Here is a 20,079-nt window from a genome sequence, read left to right on the forward strand (position 1 = left end):
GTACGTGTGTGTGTGTGTGTGTGTGTGTGTGTGTGTGTGTGTGTGTGTGTGTGTACTGATTCAATGCAGTGAGTGAAAAACTGGATTAACAGCGTGTCCTCTTTAGTCCCTGTCTCACGCAGCGAGCCAAACATGTGAGGCAGGAATTAGAGAGGAGGCGGGGAGGGCCTGTACAGGAAACATATTTACCACAGACAGGAGAGAGTAAACTGAAAGCACACATGATAAACACTTTTTCAAAAAGCCCCAGGAAAAAAAAGTTGCAAGATATAAAATTATTTATATTTTATACAGCTGATCCCTCTTTTCACTGGTTGTAAACTTTATTTCATACAGTATAGATCACAAACTAGTAGTAGAAAATCTAAAGGGCAAATGTTGTTGCAGCTGTTTCTTGAAACCATGAAAATTTGCCAAATAAATACTAAAAATAAATATTACAAATACAAATAATAATAATAATAGTGGACATTTAGGATCAGAAAATAAACTTAAATAGAAGGAAAAAAAACAAATAACTATCAATATTAACTTATATTGCTCACCAGGAAGACCAGGTACCTTCCCACTGCAGTCCTGGGCCCTTTGCTGGACGCCACCCCCTCTCTCCCCCGCCTTTTCTGGTACTAACCAAATAAAGCAAAATTCCCAAAAAACATATACTGGTGTTGATGTATAATTAAGGAAGAGAAACTTGGTCAAAAAATGACAATTCATGACCCATCTGTAAAATTAACAAATAACACAACACAGGGTAAAATGAACTACGTTTAAGGGGGTTTAGTTTATGACCCAAAGGATTATTAGAAATAGTAAGTGTACAGGTAGCTGGTATCGCCTGCCACAGCTCCCCTGGTCCAGTGCAGGGTCATCAGACAGGAACCACCAACCCACCACTCCTTTAATCCTGGAACGCCTCCTGGTGGCAGAACATCTCCCTTCCACCCCTGTAGCTGGCAAAATTAGTCAAATCAAATTTATATTGATTCTGGGAAATTTGCTGCAGTTTTTTGCACAATACGTTAATGTGATGCTATGTATAACAGACTTGTGTATTGAGAGTTGTACTTTTATGACATGTTTTATGGTGGAACCGAACAAAAAGAATTTTCCACACACATTGTGGACAATAAAGTTTTTGTATGAGAATGTGTAAGTAACCCAAAGTAAGTGTAAAAATAACATAAACCTGGGGTCAAAAATTATTCACATTGCACAACAAAGAGCCATCTAAACTACAACACACTGGTCACATTCCTGACTCTACACTACTTGCTCATTCCTCTGTCCCCACTGTTATCTCTTCATATCTCTGGCACTCTGATGAGACAGGTGAGAGTAACTCAAGCGTTGTATGCTCTGTGGCTGTTTATTAGTGTGACGCAACATTCCAGTTATGCTGATATCTAACATCTGTCTCTGAATTAACAACACCAGCAGACACACATGCATCATTCATAAGGTGTTATTTAAATCTATTATGAAGTAACTATATTAGGGTTTAACATTTAGGAGGATCTATTGGCATAAATTAAATATAAACCCAACAACCACCCCCCACTCTGTGAAGTTACTTATCATATGGCATTGATATTGAACATTAATCCCACATAATCCTTTTTTATCCGACAACTTTTGAATTCCTATTACTAGATTACAAGCCATTAGGCAAAACTTCTTACAGCAGATGTCTATCTGACAGTGCTGTAGCTAAATTTTACATCAGTGTTTAATTCAATGCTATGTCTAAATATAACAGAGGACTCCTATGATAACCTTAGTCCCTCCCAAATTGATCATCTTGTCAATAGTGCTGCAGGCTCACTACGATCAACACTAGATTCTATCGCCCCTATAAAAAGGAAATTATTAAAACATAGGAGGCTAGCACTGTGGTACAACCACCAAACCTAACTAAAGCAAAAAGGGAAAAGGAAATGGCACTCTTACAAACTATTAGAATCACGGTCAATCTTGCAAGATAGTCTTAAAACATATAGAAAAGCCCTCCGTAATGCCAGAGCAGCCTATTATTCAACACTAATATAAGAAAATAAGAACAACCCTTGGTTCCTCTTTAGCACTGTAGCCAGGCTAACAGAGAGTCACAGCTCTATTGAGCCATGTATCCCCATAACCCTCAGTAGTAACGACTTTATGAGCTTCTTTTATAATAAAATTATTACTATTAGAGACAAAATTAATCACCAACTGCCCTCAAAAGGTAGCGCTGTCTCTCAAAATAAAGGAATTTTAACAAATGTAAAATCAGATATACTCTTAGACTGTTTTTCTGCTATCAAGCTGCATCAATTAACTTCAATAATTTCTTCATCGAAGCCATCAACCTGTCTCTTAGACCCCATCCCAACTAGGCTCATTAAAGAAGTCTTACCCTTAATTGGCACTTCTTTACTGGATATGATCAATCTTTGTTTATTGTCAGGATATGTACCACAGTCCTTTAAAGTAGCTGTAATTAAACCCCTTCTTAAAAAGCCCACTCTTGACCAATTTCTAACCTCCAACAAACAGTTGTGTGACTTTTTACATAACAGCTTATTTGAGGATTTTCAGTCACGATTTAGGCTACATAATAGCACAGAGACAGCAATGGGAAAAGTTAATAATGACCTTTTAAATGCTTCAGACAATGGACTTGTCTCTGTACTATTAGATCTTGGTGCTACATTTGACACCATTGACCATCATATTCTATTACAGAGACTTGAGCATCTAATTGGCATTAAAGGAACCGCACTAGGCTGGTTTAAGTCTTATTTATCAGATCGTTCTCAGTTTGAACACGTTAACGATGAATCCAATTCTATTCACCTTATATATGCTTCTCTTAGGCAACATTATTAGGAATCACTCCACTAACTTTGATTGTTATGCAGATGATACGCAGTTATATTTATCAATCAAGTCTGATGAAATTAATTATCTAAATTACAAGCATGTCTTCAGGATATAAAAACCTGGATGAACTTCAATTTTCTGATGTTAAACTCAGACAAAACTGAAGTTCTTGTACTTGGCCCCAAACACCTCCGAAACTCACTGTCTAAAGATATAGTAACTCTAGATGGCATTACCTTGGCCTCCAGCGCCACCGTCAGGAATCTTGGAGTTATTTTTGATCAGGATATGTCCTTTAACTGCCACATAAAGCAAACCTGTAGGACTGCTTTTTTTTTTACTTACGTAAAATTGCAAGAAATTTAGACATTTCCTGTCACAGACGAATGCAGAAAAACTAATCCATGCATTTGTTACTTCTAGGCTGGATTACTGCAATTCCTTATTAGCAGGCTGCCCCAATAAGTCCATTAAAAAGCTACAATTACTTCAGAACGCTGCAGCACGAGTACTGACAGGAAAAGAGATATTACTCCTGTATTAGCTTCTCATCGTCCTTCTCACCTACAAAGCTCTTCATGGTCAGGCACCTTCATATCTTAAAGAGCTTATATAGGTATATAATATTATTATATAGAGGTATACCCTGTTACCCCACTAGAACACTGCGTTCTTTGAATGCAGGGCTACTTGTGGTTCCAATAGTCTCGGCTACCAAGCTCGTCTCCAGTGGAACCAGCTTCCAGTTCGGGAGGCAGACACCCTCTCCACATTCAAGAGTAGGCTTAAGACATTCCTCTTTGATAAAGCTTATAGTTAGGGCTGGATCAGGTGAGTCCTGAACCATCCCTTAGTTATGCTGTTATAGGCCTAGATGCCGGGGGATTTCCCATGATGCACTGAACTCCTCTCATTCTCTCCCTCACTTTCTGCACACATTCATGTCCCATTAATGCATGTTACTAACTTCACCTTTCCCTGGAGTTCTTGTGCTTTCTCGTCTCGCAGGTTGTCATGGATCCTGGTGGTGCCTGCTGCCATGGTCCTGCTTGACTCCCACTGCTAATATTATTATTATTATTGTTATTAATATTATTATTATCTTTGTTATAGTTACTATTATTATTGTCCATTGTCCCCCATCGTTGTGGCTGTTGTCGCAATCATCATCATCATTATCATCAGTCATTTCTGTTTATCAGTAATTATTAGTATTTGAAAAGTGTGCTGATTTAATTTCCAGAAGATTTTCCAAAACATAATAGGTAATGATGGCAGTACCAAATTCTCAGTTGGAGGTAAAATGACTCTTTTAGTCCCAGTGTAGAGAGGATGTGAAAATAATAATTTCTAAAACGTCACCCCCGCCTCCCCTCCACTGACATATCACAAGCAAACCAGACACTGCCCTTAAGAAATACACTGAATCATAAATGCTTTTTTGGAGACTCATCGGAAACTGGCCCTTACTTACCACCTCTGTGTCTCATTAATATCACAACTCTATTCTTTATAACGCTTCATCCAAAGGTCAAGGGTGTAACATTTAGGAGGATCTATTGACAGAAATGGAATATAATATTCATAGGTATGTTTTTATGTGTTTTTAAGTGTGCATAATAAGGGAGTAGTGTATGGCTCTGGAATTTAATCTTTTGTTCTGCAATGTCTGCCACTCTTTTTAGGTGGTTTTGTTAATGTTGATGCTTTTAGGATTGATAGTGTGGCTCCTGAATCAACTAAAAATACAACATCGTGAACTTCTATATTTGAGACTAATTCTTAATAAATTATTAATACAACAAACGGTTGTATTTTGTCTGTTTAACAAAATAGAATAATAAAAGAGATACAGAGTTCAGAAGAATTACAAAAGTCAGACAAGAGCGGTGTTCACTTAGTTGCAATCTGAAACTTGACCACTAGATGCCACTAAATTCTACACACTGGGATATTCTCTTACATATGGAAAAAAAAAAATCCCTCCAGACCCTATCACTGGCATTTTCGGGACTTTCCCGAAGAATGTATTATTCCTTAACTCCCAACCAGAGGCTATAGCTTTCTCACCTCAGGTTTAAAAGGTCCAGTGTGTAACATTGAGGAGGATCTATTGTCAGAAATGGAATATAATATTCATAGGTAAGTTTTCATTAGGGTATAATCATCTGAATATAGGAATCATTGTGTTTTTGTTACCTTAGAATGAGACGTTTTTATCAACAGACGCTGTAGGTCGCCTTCCATGGAGATCACCATTTTGAATGACCGTGGTTCTACAGTAGCCCAGAAGGGACAATCCAGACACTACCTGTAGATAGGGATGTTTGTGTTTTCGCGCGTTTTGCAGCCACCTTAGTTTCTCCCTCGCAGTTGGATGAGAGGGTGAAACAAGTTGCAATTCACAACCACACCACTAGATGGCACTAAATCCTACATACTGATTTTTTAAAAATTGGTGGGTCTTCCCATAAAAGCCCCCCAAACTTATTTCAGTCAGCCAACTCACGTTTGGAATGTTTATTAAGCAGTATAGCATATTTAGATGTTGGTGTCTAGGGTCCGAGCTCATCACTCCCCGCAGATATGTTTACATAGAGATATTGGGGAGTGATGAGCAAATCTCATTTGAGTAACACTGTGTATCCTTATTTTCTGTTGTTGATTTCGGGAGTTTTCAGTTGTCTTACAGTTTGTTAAACCATGGGAAAATAACCTCTGAATGACACTCAGGATGTTAATGAGTGTATAATGTGTATGAATGTATAAAAGGGTCTTTTTTCAGCATATAAACACACAAAAAACAACTTGATTTAATTGACCTTGGAGTCCACAACCTCAAAACTCTAACCAAATAAAACTGAAACTGTAACAAAATCAACTCAAAACATGTGTGTGCATCTGGTTTTAATTATCAATACAACTTATTATGAAATATTCAATATCTGTCGTATACACAGAAAAGGCCTACAGGGCGGCTTTGGCACTAGAACATAATAGAGAGGCCATTTCCTAAACTGTGTCCCCTTTTTTGTCATCAATGTTTTTTTCTTTCTCATCTTTTCCCCCTCCGTTTACTTCCAGCGACCGCCCACCTTCCCTTTACCATGGACTTTTTTGCTGTAGGAGGGAGAGAGGAGGAAGGAGAAGGAAAGTGAGGAAAGATGTAGCAGGGATTGTAGAAACACACATGTATCAGATCTGCAGTTTATCATTATTTCATCTAAAAGTAACTACTCACAATTTCTGAGCATGTTGGATTCTGTTCAGCAGCACGATGATCTGCAGGAGGCAAACAAAAAGACTTTAGAGGCATCAAGGAGAGAAAAAAACAGAAATCAACTACTTTCCTGACCATTTCTGTCAGCAGTACCTCATATTTCTGGTGCTTCATATGCTCAATGAAGTCAAACTTCTCAGACTCCAGCTGGTAGATCCAGTTCCACATCTCCTGGGCCCGTTGCCTTGGAAACAGACAATTTGGATCTTTATTATGTTAAGTAACATTTTTCAGTCTGTCTAGCTCAAACAGCAACCTAATGGCTGAGCCACTTGTGACTAGCTAGTGAGTCATTCTCCATGAGGCCCCATATTCATGACAGCTGCTCCACCCAAGCTCCTCTTATTTGCCCATTTTGAGTTAGTACTGCCAAGATGGCGACGGGCAGAACCAACCACACTTCAGATTAGATTAGATTTTATTTTTATCCATGCATATGATTGGCTAGGGGATGTTAAAGCTGGGATTGACTATCTGCTAAGCCCTGCCCCCCTTAATTATTGTTGCTTCACCTTTACTCATGTTACGTTTCGTTGCTTTAGCCTTTTTCGTTGCTCACTCTCTGAAGTGTTACCTGGAAGTTATAGCAGCTAGAGGCAAGTAAGAAACATACTGTTACAGCCTCACCAGATGTATAAGACGGGGAAATAAATAGCATTGTAATGAGATTGTCTGGAGTTGCTGGAGGAGTAAAGTTCCCAAGAGTGAAGAGTAGGACAGAGCTGGTAACGTTAGCCTACACTCTGATATATATATATAGTAGCATCCAGGACCTGCTTCCACACAGTGGGGAAATACTACGCAGTGGATGTGCTATCATGAACAGGGCTATTTTTTAACGGAATCTATAACCCCACAAAATAAGGTAGCATGAATTAGAAGTAACGCTTGGCTAGTTACGGTTGCTAAGCTATGATTTGACAACCACTGTTACACATCCAATGATGAGCTTCAGACAAGAAGTTTTACAATCTGGGAGGGGTCATTGGCTGTAAAATGAAGCTATATCTGTGATATATTTGTTATCTGAATAGCAATGATAATGTATGCTCTATTTTGTGTGACCTAAGTGGCAGACACAGGTCAAAGGTGGCCCCAGTAGTGATCCCTGTGGAACACCACATTTTACCTTATAGCAGGACAATATGTTAATGTATTATTGGGAACCCTTTCTGCCATTTACAAACGAATGGAACCAGGCTAGTTATGGTTGCTAAGCTATGATTGGACAGTCACTGTTCATAGGAGGGGCTTACAGAACATTCAATTTGTAAAGGCAATTGAATATGATTAATATTGATTCAATCACCTTTCAGGTTATCAATACCCAGTTTAAAGGTGCTGCAATGGCATCATTGGTTAGCTGTCTGAAATATAACTGGAAGAGACTCACTTGAGCCCATCCTCCCTCAAACTGTCGATGCCCAGTGGCTGCCGTCTCTCTGCCAGGGTCTTCTTCTTGATCTCTTTGCCTGTTAGACGCTTGCCCCTCCTCGACTCAGCCTAGAACAGAAGTCCACAGTCAGTCCACAGTCATCCTCTGCATCATCATCTCCTCACCATCATTGTTACCATCATATCTACTGCTTGTCTGACCTTGGCCAGGAAGCCTCCGAAGTTCGCTCCCATGCCAGAAAGCACTTTCTTCTTCTTGGCGTCATCATCAGCCTTCTTCTTGGCTTCCTCTTCCTCTTTCCTGTGACGTTCCTCCTGAAGATGAAGAATGATGACGTGATGAAGGTGCAAGAAAACCATGATTACATATGGAATTTAATTTTTGTGCATCTGTTGAGTTCAAGCTATATTGAGCAGCTTTTTATACATTTTATAAATGAAAAGTGGTTTCACATTAGAAATTAGAGAAGCCATTGTATTACAGTACCATTAATCATGTGTGCATCCTTGAGATACATCATACAAAGCCTGCATGAGCCTGTTTACAGCCTAGATAAAGTGCTTTGATACAGACTGGGTGATACATTTGTACATTTCTGTATAACCATGAGTGTTTGTGTTACCGCAATCCTGTTCTGTCTGTCCTTCTCCTTTTCTGCTCTAACCCTCTGGATCTCAGCTCTCTCTGACCGACGATGCTCCTGATGGAAAGCAAAGCAAGAAAGCCATAAAAAATATTAATGCAATTCATCAACCATTAAGGCACATTTGGATAAAAATTATATCACATTATAGAGCAAACCATCTTAACTTCTTATCTTTGAACGGGCACTTAAAGCTGGCTCCAGAAGTGAGTCAATCTCCATAAGGGGTTTTAACTGAACTCACGATTCGGTCCTTGAGGCCGATAAGCTCTTCCTCGTCCTTCTTCCTCTGCTCGAAGTGGACATCAATCAGAGTATGGAGCTCGAGTAAATCCTTCTCCATACGCTTTCTGTGGATGTCCTGATGGGACAAGGAAGTGTTTATTTTCATAAAAGGATCTCGACAGAACTGCTACAATTAAAACTGATTATTTCACCACTGATACATCTATTGTATTCTGTGTGAATTCAGGCCTCCATCAAGTCAAGCTCATGGATTTCTGGGAACCAAGTCTTGTCGAAAATATCTGCATAAGATCTTTTAAAAGCCAAAATAATAAATTAATTTAATCTAATGTGGATATAATTACAATCAAATGATTGGCAGTAATAATGTCCCCATGGAAATGGGGGAAAAAATCAAACACAGGAACAGTTTACTAGCCAGTATCAAGGCAGCATGAAAATGGGTATGGAGTCATGAAATTGGAGATGTAGAAAGGAGTCAAGCTATTTAAAACCCTGTAGCTCAAAACTAAGAGAGGGATTAAAGACTATTTCCAATTTATTGACTGTATGGAGAAATTGAAACCTCCATTAAAATTATTCAATGCCTTCAATACCAACAAGCATCGTTTCAGTCCTCTGGGTATTCAAATGCAGGAAGTTAGTGTAGTTTTACAATCTGGGAGAAGTCACTGGCTGTTGAATGAAGATATTTGGGTGTCATCTTGATAGCAATGATAATTTATGTTGTATTTTATGTGACCAAGTGGCAGAGAACAAAAGTGGCCCCAGTACTGATCCCTGTTGACCATCAAATATTATCTTGCAGCAGCAATCTGGGTTAATGTATTATTGTGAAGCCTTTCTGACACTTAGATATGAACAGAAACAGAAGTTACAACACTCACATCTGTGGTTCCCAGATGATTTATACCACAGCTGCAAAGTAAAAATTAAATTGATCTGGTTTAATCCCCTTATCATAACTTACGTCAAAATCCACCCTATCCCCCTCAGGAATCTTTGGAGGGGCAAGCTGAGGCACCATAGGTCTGGAGAAAAAAATAAGCACAAAATGAAGACTGAAATGAAAATATTAGAGGAACATGTAATTTCAGACTAAGAAAAAAAACTACTGTAACCAAACATAATAAAACTGGGTGAACATACTTGGGTTTGGGGCGCTCCTCCTCTGTTGATGGAGGAAAGAAAGAAGATTGAATAAAATGTTTTACTTAAATGTGTAAAAAGATTAATTTGAAAATCTGAAATCTGTTAATAAAGCTATTAATGTGACTGAAAGCACAGCAAACGTGGGACTGAGAAAAGAAACATAAAAGTTTTTTAGTTATGATAAAACAAAAGAGCAAAGACATAATGTTTTCATCACCAAACACTTCCATTACCAACCCAGGGTCAAACTGAACTTGTACTAGTAGACCAATTTACTCCATTATAGCTGTATAGCTCTCAATACTTTGTTTCCAACATGAGAGCTTTACAAGATTGCAGTTAAAACAGTCCAGTGGGATTTAAAGGCGTAAATCTAATCCTAGTGTTTATTAGATAACTAATTTGAGGTAAAATTGTCTAAGTTAGCGACCTCAGCTGGTTCTGAGCTTGAGGAGAGGAGAGTTTAAAGGAGTTTTAACCCTTTAGACAACCAAACGTCTACAATTTCTCACCTTCCTCCTGGGCATCTTGATCTGACGGACCAGCAACATAAAGACAAAATGAAAAATAGAAGGTGGACAGCATAAATAATACATGGAGTAACAAAGGAGCCATTAATGATGGATGAAAAGTACACAAGAGAACAGCAAGGGAATAGAGAAAGGTGGGTGAAGGAGAGGAGTAGGGAAGGAATGAAGGAAGAATGGAAAAATAGGTAAACAAGTGAAAATGTAGGAAAGAAGGTGATAAAGAAGGAAAGACAGTAAAAGGAGGATGAAATACATACAGAAGTAAGACATGAAGAGGTAAAGAACCAAAGGGAGGAAGGAAGAAAACAAAAAAACAGATGATCCAGGAAAAAAATTTAAAAGTGACAAATCAAAGATGAGGACATAAGGAGGAAAGATGTGTGGAATGATTGAAAAAGAAGTTAATATCTGATACTGCACAGGTAGCAAGCTTAAAGAAATAGTAAGACATTTTGGATGTACTTTTTGGCTTTCTTGCACACCTGGCCCAAGACTTCTGAAGGAAGTTGGGCACCGGGGTCCTCAGTACGCACAGTCCAAACTGACCACAACTACTTCACTACTGCCTGAAAGACACGTCTGCACTTAGAATATAAGGGCCCAAGACCCATGGTGTCTAAAATGTAAGCTGACCACAAGGGCCCCTGGGGCTTAAAGCGCGATCTGACTACTAAGGGCCCCTGGTTATACAAGGGTTGAAACGTCATAGTTTAGGGGGGCTCCAAAAAAAACATGATTTCCTCACCACCAGCAGCTTGTTAGCTTAGCCTAGCACAAAGACAGGCGGAAACAGCTTGCCTGGCTCTATCCAAAGGTAAACTGATAAGAACATTTCTCTGAGGTACAATAATCTCATTGGTAACCTCACTTTAATGGGCGTGGTAAAACCATTTCCAGCAAACTAACATCTGCTCTAAATCATGGTGGAACTTTGGCCCTGCTAATCAAGGTTTAAATCCATAGAGAATTTCTTGTAGAACTAAAACTCACATCTGTTATGTGCATGTCAGAATACATACAATGGCTGCAGCTGTAGAGATGAATAAAACATTTTACAACTTTTAAAGGTAAAACAGAAGCTGCATACCAGTGTGATTTTTCTATTGTCTTGGACTGGTCACAACGTTAAAATATTATCAGCTTAAAAGGTACCAGTGTAAAGTGTTAGCAAACCTTTATTTGCTTCAATCACTGAACCAACCTGCCTTCATTTGGGACAGGCCTTTAATTCCTTTTGCACAAAACTCTTGTTCAGCAATGATGGGAAATATTATCTGAATGTTTATTTAGACCAGTATGAATATTCCTTCTATTGAAAAACATATCACTTACCGATCATTCATTTGATCATTTGATACTTCGGTGCTCATGGTTTCTGTAAAATGAGCTGAAGGATTGAACTGTGGAGAATCTAAGTGATCTAACGATGTGTAGCATGTCCATATTGGCTAATGTTTTAACATTTATATTTGTGTAGGTCATCTAAGCATCTTGGAACTCGCTCAACTGGGCGACCCGGTGGGTTTTAAGAGGTTATATAACTCCAAAGAGACCTGCCTTTATTTTTCAAAACTTGCAGCCACACCAGGCATACAAAAAAAGACCTGCGTCTAATTGGGACCCTGCTTTTAATTGAAGTTTAACGATATGTACAGTACACGTCCAGCACACACAGCAACATTGGCATTCATGTGGAGATGTGCTTCTGGTCTTGTGATGAATGTGAATCAATATTCACTCCCCTTTCCCCTTTCTGAGTAAATTAATGTTTTTTATCTGTTTCAGCTAGCTAGCGAAATCGAATTCGATTTCTGTTTGTGTTGTTTGTACCTTTAAAACACTGGCTGCAACAACAGGCAACGGAGAAAAGCAGTAAAATGTACACAACAGTAACAAAGGCAATCAAACTATTATGGAAAGATGAGGTATGACATATGATTTTATCTTTAAATGTGGAAAATACTGTGCTGCTACTGTGAACTTAACTCACTGTTTATGCAGGTAAAAGATCTGTCTAGACAGTGGTCCAGGTATGATTCACCTGCATTGAATTTAGGGATAGCCATAAATGGTGTCTAAAGTGTAACTGATGGTGGGAATGCTGTCACCTTACCTTGGTACTCTTGCTGCTCTGATAGCCCAAACCAGCAGCCAATGGGGAAGCAGAATGAAGGGGGAGTAGATAGGAAAGAGTTAGTGCAGTGTCACCCATAACTCACACAATTAAGAAGAAGAGAGGCAACAATTGCAGGGCTCTTCTTCAAGACATTTATCTCATAACAACATTATCATGATCACCGTTTTAATTTGTTTTACTGTTTAAATCACCTGTTTTATCTCCAGACTTTATGACAGGTAGCTGTCCTGTGTATTGGCTTTGCATTATGGTCTTCCTAACCTTACCTCCTCCATCCTCCTCTGCCTGCTGAGTCTCCTCCTCCTCCTCAAGCTCGGCCTCCGGCTCAGGCTCTCCCTCCTGCTCCTCTTCAGCCTCTGGGAAAAGGGCACCCAGAGAAATTAGTTTCATGTCTCGTACAAATCTTCATTGATGTTGTTCATCATACTTACCCTCTGCCTGCTCCCTGGAGAGATGATTAAAAGGAGTGGAGGGAGATAATTTCAGTTAAGATCGCAGCTGAAGCATTGACACTATAATAAAGTGATGTGAACAAATGATGTGAGATGATAAGCCAAGAGGGATGCTGCTCTACTCACTCGTACTCCTCTTCTACATCTGACATGGCTGCAATAAAGAGAAACCGATTAGAACAGAAGTAATGCAATGAAATATTCACACGATTAAAAAAACATGAAATAAAGGTAATGGCTCTTAAGAAGAATTCTTGAAATGTTTTGATGAATTCGGAAACTTCCACTGTGTACAATTTAGTGGCATCTCCATTACTTCACCCTCCCCAACTATGCACAAAGGGGAAACTACGGTGGCCACACAAGGCAAAAAAAAGATGTGAACTCCCCTATCTAGAGTCAGTGTTTGGTTTGTCCATTCTGGACTACTGTAGAAACAACGACGGACTCCATGGAAGGGGACCCCATGGAAGGGGACCCCATAAAAACGGCTCATTCTAAAGTAATAAAAAAATGTTCAGGTTATTATACACTAATGAAAACATACCTATGAATATTATATTCCAGTTCTGACAATAGATACTCCTAAATGTTACTCACTGGACCTTTAACTGATTAGTCAATTAATACTAACCAACTGAACCCTACTTGCATCTGTATTTGACTACCTGGAAATGAAAACGGGCTGGGAAGTGTGTAGGAGAGGCTACGATGGCCTCGAAACAGATTACAACTCACTCGTGTCATTCTACCTTTCCAACCACAAGTGAAAAACTGTGGTGGCTACAAAATGTCGGAAAAAACGTGAATCACCCTATCTACAACCAGTGTTTGGTTTGTCCCTTCTGGTCCACTGTAGAAACAGACGGTTCAACATGGCTGACCCGAGGCATCTATAGTTAAAAATGTCTCATTCTAAGGTAACAAAACACAATGATTCCTATATTCAGGTGATTATAGAGTAATGAAAACATAGCTATGAATATTATATTCCATTTATAACAACAGATCCCTCTAAATGTTACACACTGGACCTTTAAAACTTAGTGAATAGGTGGAATGATTATAAAAAAAGATACTGGTCACATGAATTTAAAAAACCATACAAGGAGTTTTTAAAATACTGAGCAACCAACATAATGTAAATGCAGGCTTGAAGGTCTGGCTGTCCATAAGAACATGAGTGAGTCATCATCGCTTTATCACAGGTGGCCACAGTCCTAATTCTCCTGTGATTAATTACTTTGGAGATAGAAAAACACACACACACAAGCACAGAGAAACACTGCACACCGAGATGGTTTTGGCTATAAATTGTCCCTCTGAGCTGCCATTGTCCTGCCATAAAAGCATGCACAGACAGACATACGCCGTGGGTGTGCGCTGACACCTTCCTGGCAGGGGACACAGGGGAAATTGATGGTGCGTCAACAGGTGAGAATGTGACAAGGGTTAAACGTAGAAAGATCAAGAGAGATAGAGTTTCTCTCACTTTCTAGTTCCCCTCATCCATCTCTCTCTCCCTGTCTCTCTGCTTTTGTCCTCACTCACCCTTTCAGCTTCTGTCCTGGTGTCTCTAATAGATTAGATGGGATGATTGGTTTCGTTCAGGCCCTAGAAGGAGCCAGAGGAAACCTAATCACAGATTATCTGTCTCATGTACTACTGTCAGGATATAGTGTAAGCATATGACAAAAAGTAAATTTTATAAAAATTACCTACTGCAGCTTTAAACAGACAGGAAATTCATCAGACATCCCCATTTCCTTCGATTATGCCTCTACAGACCACCATGCCCTCCCATACTTTCTTACACTCATCAGGAACCGTTCATAGTGGCCCTGTGACTGTGTGGTTGAATTTATAGAGGCAGTAACTGTTGTAAAAATCTCTGCCTTCTCTCCCCTCTGTCTGTTGCCATGCCAGACCCAGTAGCTTGGCATAACCAGGCACCATCAGTTCTTTCTTGCTGAGAGTTTAATGAGAAGACTGACACCACCATAATGTCTGCATAGTACATATGAAGCTACAGCCAGCAGACATTCGCTTAGCTTAGCTCAAACTGGAAAGAAGGGGAAACAACTAGCTTTGCTCTGTCCATTGGTAACTGATATCTGTATGATCACACAGTAATGTGAAAGGGGGTGTAGTGGTGAACCAAACCACAGGGAATTATTTCTCAAATCTGCAGCTGCCGTTGGCTGTGCAAAGCTTTAAACTGAGTTTAGCTGTTGGGTTTCCAACTTCACTGTTTCGGCTCACTTTTACCGCTCTCATAGTGTGTCTTTAAACTTCAGCAGGCAGCTGTTTTCGGAAAAACAAAAAGCTCTGATAAACCAACCTGCTCAGCTTCAAACAACAGATAAAGTTAGAGACTAGATAGTCTTTGATAGTTTTTGCAAGAGCTCCGTTCCACTCTGTTCTAATCCACTGGGCCTGGACAAAGACAACCCGTCTGAGCTGAGAAAGATAGTTGACTGTTCAGTCTCATCTTCAAATACAGATGCTTTGGGACCCTGGGAGTCCCAACAATGAGACTCAACACACAACTATCTTCAAGCCTCCAACCCAAAGAGTCTTTATATTTTTCTCGGCTCTGATTGGTCGTTTTTGCTCAGGCCTATAGTGAAAGTTTCAGCAAATTTGAAAAAAAGGTTATTTTTTATACAAGTTACCTACTGCAGCTTTAAACGGGGAGAGAAGGCCTCCCAAAGGATATGTAAAGATAAAACCTATTAGTAAATGCATGAGGAATGAGAGAGGTTCGTGGGGAAAAATGACAGATGGATGAATGAGAGGTGCACATTTCAACACCTCTGACGGGACAGTCAGAAACCACCCACTAAATGGAGAGGAGGAGGGTGGTTGGGGTGGCAAGCGAACCAGGGGATTTGGGAGGAGAATCAAGTTCCAACAGGACAACAGGCTTGGGCCTGAGCAGAGTTAATTTTAGTCAAGGGCAGTGTGTGTATGTATGTAAAGTAAAGAATGGGTGTGCAACAATACCTCATTAGTGTGAAAGAAAGGCTATTGTAGGCTATTAATATATTTTAGAGAGGAGAGCAACAGAGAAGGAAACGTGTCGGTAAAATCCTTTTGAAAGAGAATCCAGCTGCAATAAAACTGCACTGCATAAAGTGAGAAGCTGTGTTGTTGGATATTTCTTTTATGTGCGAACTTCATTAAAGGACCAGTGTGTAGGATTTAGTGGCATCTAGCTGTGAAGTTGCATGTTGAAGGTTGCAACTAACTGAACAGCGCTCGCATCTGTATTTGACGACATGGGAATAAGACCGTGCTGTGAAGTGTATAGGAGAAACTATGGTGGCTGTGAAACTCGCAAAAAATGTGAACTTCCCTATCGACAACCAGTTTTTGGTTCGTCCCTTCTGAGCTACTGTAGAAATCTGGCGGTTCATCATGGCGGGCTCCATGGAAGGCTAGCCGCTCCTTCTGTAGATAAAAACGTCTCATTCTAAGGTAACAAAAACACAATGATTCCTATATTCAGATGATTATACCCTAATGAAAACATACCTATGAATATTATATTCCATTTCTGACAATAGATCCCCTTAAATGTTACACACTGGACCTTTAAACCTGAGGTGAGAAAGCTATAGCCTCTGGTTGGGAGTTAGGGAATAATACATTCGCTGAGAAAGTCCCGAAAATGCCAGTGATAGGGTCTGGAGGGATTTTTCTCCATAAGAGAATATCCCAGTGTGTAGAATTTAGTGGCATCTAGTGGTGAAGTTTCAGATTGCAACTAAGTGAACACCGCTCTTGTCTGTATTTGAAGGACCTGGAATGAAAACAGGGAAATTGACACTGACTGAACACACACACACACACACACACACACACACACACACACACACACTACCAACTGCATAGATTACATTTGTGTATGCAGACAACTGTTTAACTGAGTGCTAAAGTTAGCTAGTCTGACCTCAGCATTTGTGCATGTGGTAAGCATGACTATAGAGGCAAAGGAACAATGTGAAGGGTGGTAGTTTACACACACACACACACACACACACACACACACACACGTATTCACAAAAGCCTAATTAGCTGTCAGACCCTTTGACGGATAGTTCTAAATAAAGAAATCCAGGCTAGCTAACAGCGCTGCGGTGTGGATGATTTCGACATTTCCTGAATGTTTTTATGAGGGCTTTTTGGACTAGCAATGTAAACATAATTTGACACAAATGGCCAAGTGGGGATGTCTTGTTAGGTGTCTCAACTACAGAATGAAATCCTGTTCAGAACATAGAAATAAAAGTCTATAATAAAGATGCAGCATGGTTTTCTACGGGTTTGAAATTGTACTGTGTGAGCGTCGGCTGTGCTAACAGATTCACAGGTACAAAGACGTGCAGACGCAGATTGTAAGAGGGGACAGTTCACACAAGGCAGCCATTTGTCTATAAACATTTGCTGCACAGATCTCTTTTACATTGTATCCATTATGTTTATCAACTGTATGTAACGTATACCTTCTATCCAGTATTTCAAAAAGGTGGGGTATTTTGTAACTTATGAAATCAAAATAAAACCTACACTTAAGTGTAAAATATTTTTGTCACTTACCTCTGGTGAGTAATTCAGTATTTCAGATAAATCATTGCTGGCTCTATTTGCAGACATTCTGGCAATGTCCATCAATAGATTTCTGCTGCCATTCAAATACAATGGAGGTGAATGGAATATTTTCCTTAAAGCAGGGAAAGCGACCTGTCTTCTCAGAAATAGTGCCCTGCTTACCATGGGTAGCCCACAGAGCATACTATAAAATAAACTGTTGACTGTGAGGTCTGTGGATTATTCAAGGCACGACGTTCATCGTTCCAGGAGAGAAATTCCATTCAGCTCCATTATGTTGGTTAAATAAGAGGTTCTTGTTTTGACGACTCAGGATGAGATGAGAAAAATGACACTCAAGGACCATTACAGTGGTTCCCCTTTTTGGATTGATTATGTTCAAGGTAGCCGTTGATTTACATTAATATCACAGCAGCAGGGATCTAACCTGCTGTGACTTTACTACTACTTGAGATAATGAATTTACTTTTTTTATTGCATTACTGTTCCATGGCAATAGAGGTCTTTTTTAGAGACATTCTGCCTTGGTGGTGCACTCAGGGATGCTCAGACACCCAAGATTTGAGTCTGCTGCTGAGAAGCAGTGTAGCAGGCACATGTTATCTGGAAATCCTGAAAGTACAGTAACATTAGGTTGAAGTTTTTTACATTGAAAGGATTGCTGATTGGCTGGTGGGTCTCATGCTGGAGCATCCTTAAACACACAAGCAAGGAAGAGTTTTCAAAGAACTGACTACACTAAATACAAGTGTCCACTGTGATGGATGATGGTGAAATGAATTGAAAACAACAAATGACATCATATCAGACATTCAATATTGCAGTTTTTGGTTATATTTTATTCTACTGCAATCCTATGAAAACAATACCTAGAGAGGAAATTCTGGGGATGGACGGACAGACAGACAGACTTACCTGTATGAAGGTGTGGTATCACCAGACACAAGAGAGAGACAGAAGGACAGAGACAGACAGAATGGCTAATGTACCGACAGAGGGAGATTTATACGGAGAGGTGGAGGGGTGCTGTGTGTGTGTGTGTGTGTGTGTGTGCTGTCTGAATGAGTATGTGTGTATGCATGCTGTGAGAATTACTGAGTGTCCGAGTATACAATACAAGAATAACTGTGAGTCTGTGTGCACAAATGTGCAGATTTGCGCGTGTGTGTGGTCAGGGCTGGGGGCCACGGGCGGATTAAGCAGAGGCAGAAAGATGAGCACCTCGCAGGATTAGGGGAGAACAGAGGGATGACCTCACTGGACAAATGGAGGGGCGTCACAGGTGGAGAGGGGGGTGACAAAATGAAAAGGGAGGGTGTGACAGATGAAGGGACAGAAAGCTGGCAGAGAACAACTGGCAGGAGGAGGGGGTGACAGAGGAGAAGCTTTTTCTAAAATACAATGGTTATTTTACTTTCATTCATTATAACTGACCCTACAGGCAGTGGGGAGTTAGCCGTAGCACTGGTAGCTCATACAGAGGTGAGGAAAGGATGGATGACCAGAGGAGGTAACAGGAAGTAGAATACAGAGGCAGAAAGTGTAAATGATTGGAATTGGAACTAGTAACAGAGAACAGAGAATGAAAGTGGAAAGAAGGCAGAGAGAGGAGGAATATCCACATTGTTGGTTGTGATAAAGGGCCATCGAGGGAACAGTGACGACTACCGTTATGTAAGGCTGGGCCCTGAGGAAAGTGTCGGGGTGAGGCGGTAGGGAGGGGGGAGGGGAGGGGAGGGGGAGTCCAGCTAGCCCGGGGAGAGGAAGGCCTGCAGCAACGAGCCAGCTGTTACTGTAAAGCTACAGCATCCACAGCAAGCACATATGGCAATACACACATTTGCTTTCCTGATGAGTTTGATGAGAAGACTGATACCACCACGCTCATGTCTCTACAACAGATACGAAGCTACAGCCAACTATAGCCAGCTAGCTTAGAGTAGCTTAGCACAAACAGCTCGTTCAGCTAGGGTGTTTGTGATAACAAATGACGAAGTCTGATGACGTCGTGAGGCAGTGTGGGGTCATGGGAGTGTTCAGTCAGCTTCTCCCAGTTAGGATTCCTTCAGTGTTCATTGAATAAAGTAGTTCCACCTTAAACATCAGTGTTTCTTTGCCGCTGTTTGGCAGACAAACAACGTCCTGGAGGGGCTGCTAGTCCAGCTGCTGCTAATGTTAGCTTAGCTTGTTTCTCTGATACGATCCAGACATCCGATGACTCGAATCCATAGGTGGTGCTATTAAGAGGTTAGGGGACACTTAGCTTCTATAAAATTATTACTGAAAAAAAGAAGTATTACCAACTATAGTGTTATGAGCATCACATTACACTGATCCGCCATTCACACATTGGTATTCAGTGAAGGCTGATTAGGCTGTTATTGTCCTGAGATCAGCTTCTCTGTCACACGTCACTACCTCACTCCAGGAGCCCCCCTTTCCCGTTATCTTTTACAGTGTAAAATTAGTAAACTGAATTAGTTTGTTAAATTGGGAAATTATAGATTTGTTTTCATATGTCCTCAGGTGTTGGATAACTTTTTTAATCAATTGGCAGATTGTGCTGCTTTGAAACCATCAGTGGTGTGTTTAAATTAATAATCAGGTGGAAACTGTGCTGACTGACTGTGTGGCCTCGTCTGTTTCATCCTTTCTCTTTAAATTTGATCTGCTGCTGTTGTGGTCTGGGCAGACTAATGTGCTTGCTTGTCACAACTGTCTGCCATTTGGTGCTGAGCACGTAGTGTCCAGTGGATTTATCAGCAAT

At 40.2% G+C, this 20,079-nt stretch overlaps 1 protein-coding gene across 2 annotated transcripts; it reads right to left on the reverse strand.

Moving 5' to 3' along the window:
• Positions 1-5,754: 5,754 nt before the first annotated feature.
• On the reverse strand, positions 5,755-18,349 carry tnnt1 (troponin T type 1 (skeletal, slow)). 2 transcript variants are annotated; one of them, XM_051387026.1, is made up of 15 exons: positions 18,228-18,349; positions 12,825-12,852; positions 12,678-12,691; positions 12,513-12,602; positions 12,223-12,240; positions 10,092-10,112; positions 9,577-9,598; positions 9,398-9,458; positions 8,426-8,542; positions 8,161-8,238; positions 7,739-7,852; positions 7,536-7,645; positions 6,236-6,326; positions 6,104-6,144; positions 5,755-5,982 (listed from the first exon to the last, which is right to left on the reverse strand). In XM_051387026.1, the coding sequence occupies exons 2-15, from the start codon at positions 12,848-12,850 to the stop codon at positions 5,937-5,939; spliced, it is 849 nt and encodes a 282-aa protein (XP_051242986.1). In that variant the 5' UTR covers positions 12,851-12,852; positions 18,228-18,349; the 3' UTR covers positions 5,755-5,936. The 2 variants fall into 2 exon arrangements, with proteins under 2 accessions (XP_051242986.1, XP_051242987.1); XM_051387027.1 differs by lacking the exon at positions 12,223-12,240.
• Positions 18,350-20,079: the final 1,730 nt, after the last annotated feature.

The sequence above is a fragment of the Dicentrarchus labrax genome, unplaced genomic scaffold (assembly GCF_905237075.1).
Source record: "Dicentrarchus labrax unplaced genomic scaffold, dlabrax2021, whole genome shotgun sequence".
NCBI classification, from domain to species: domain Eukaryota; kingdom Metazoa; phylum Chordata; class Actinopteri; family Moronidae; genus Dicentrarchus; species Dicentrarchus labrax.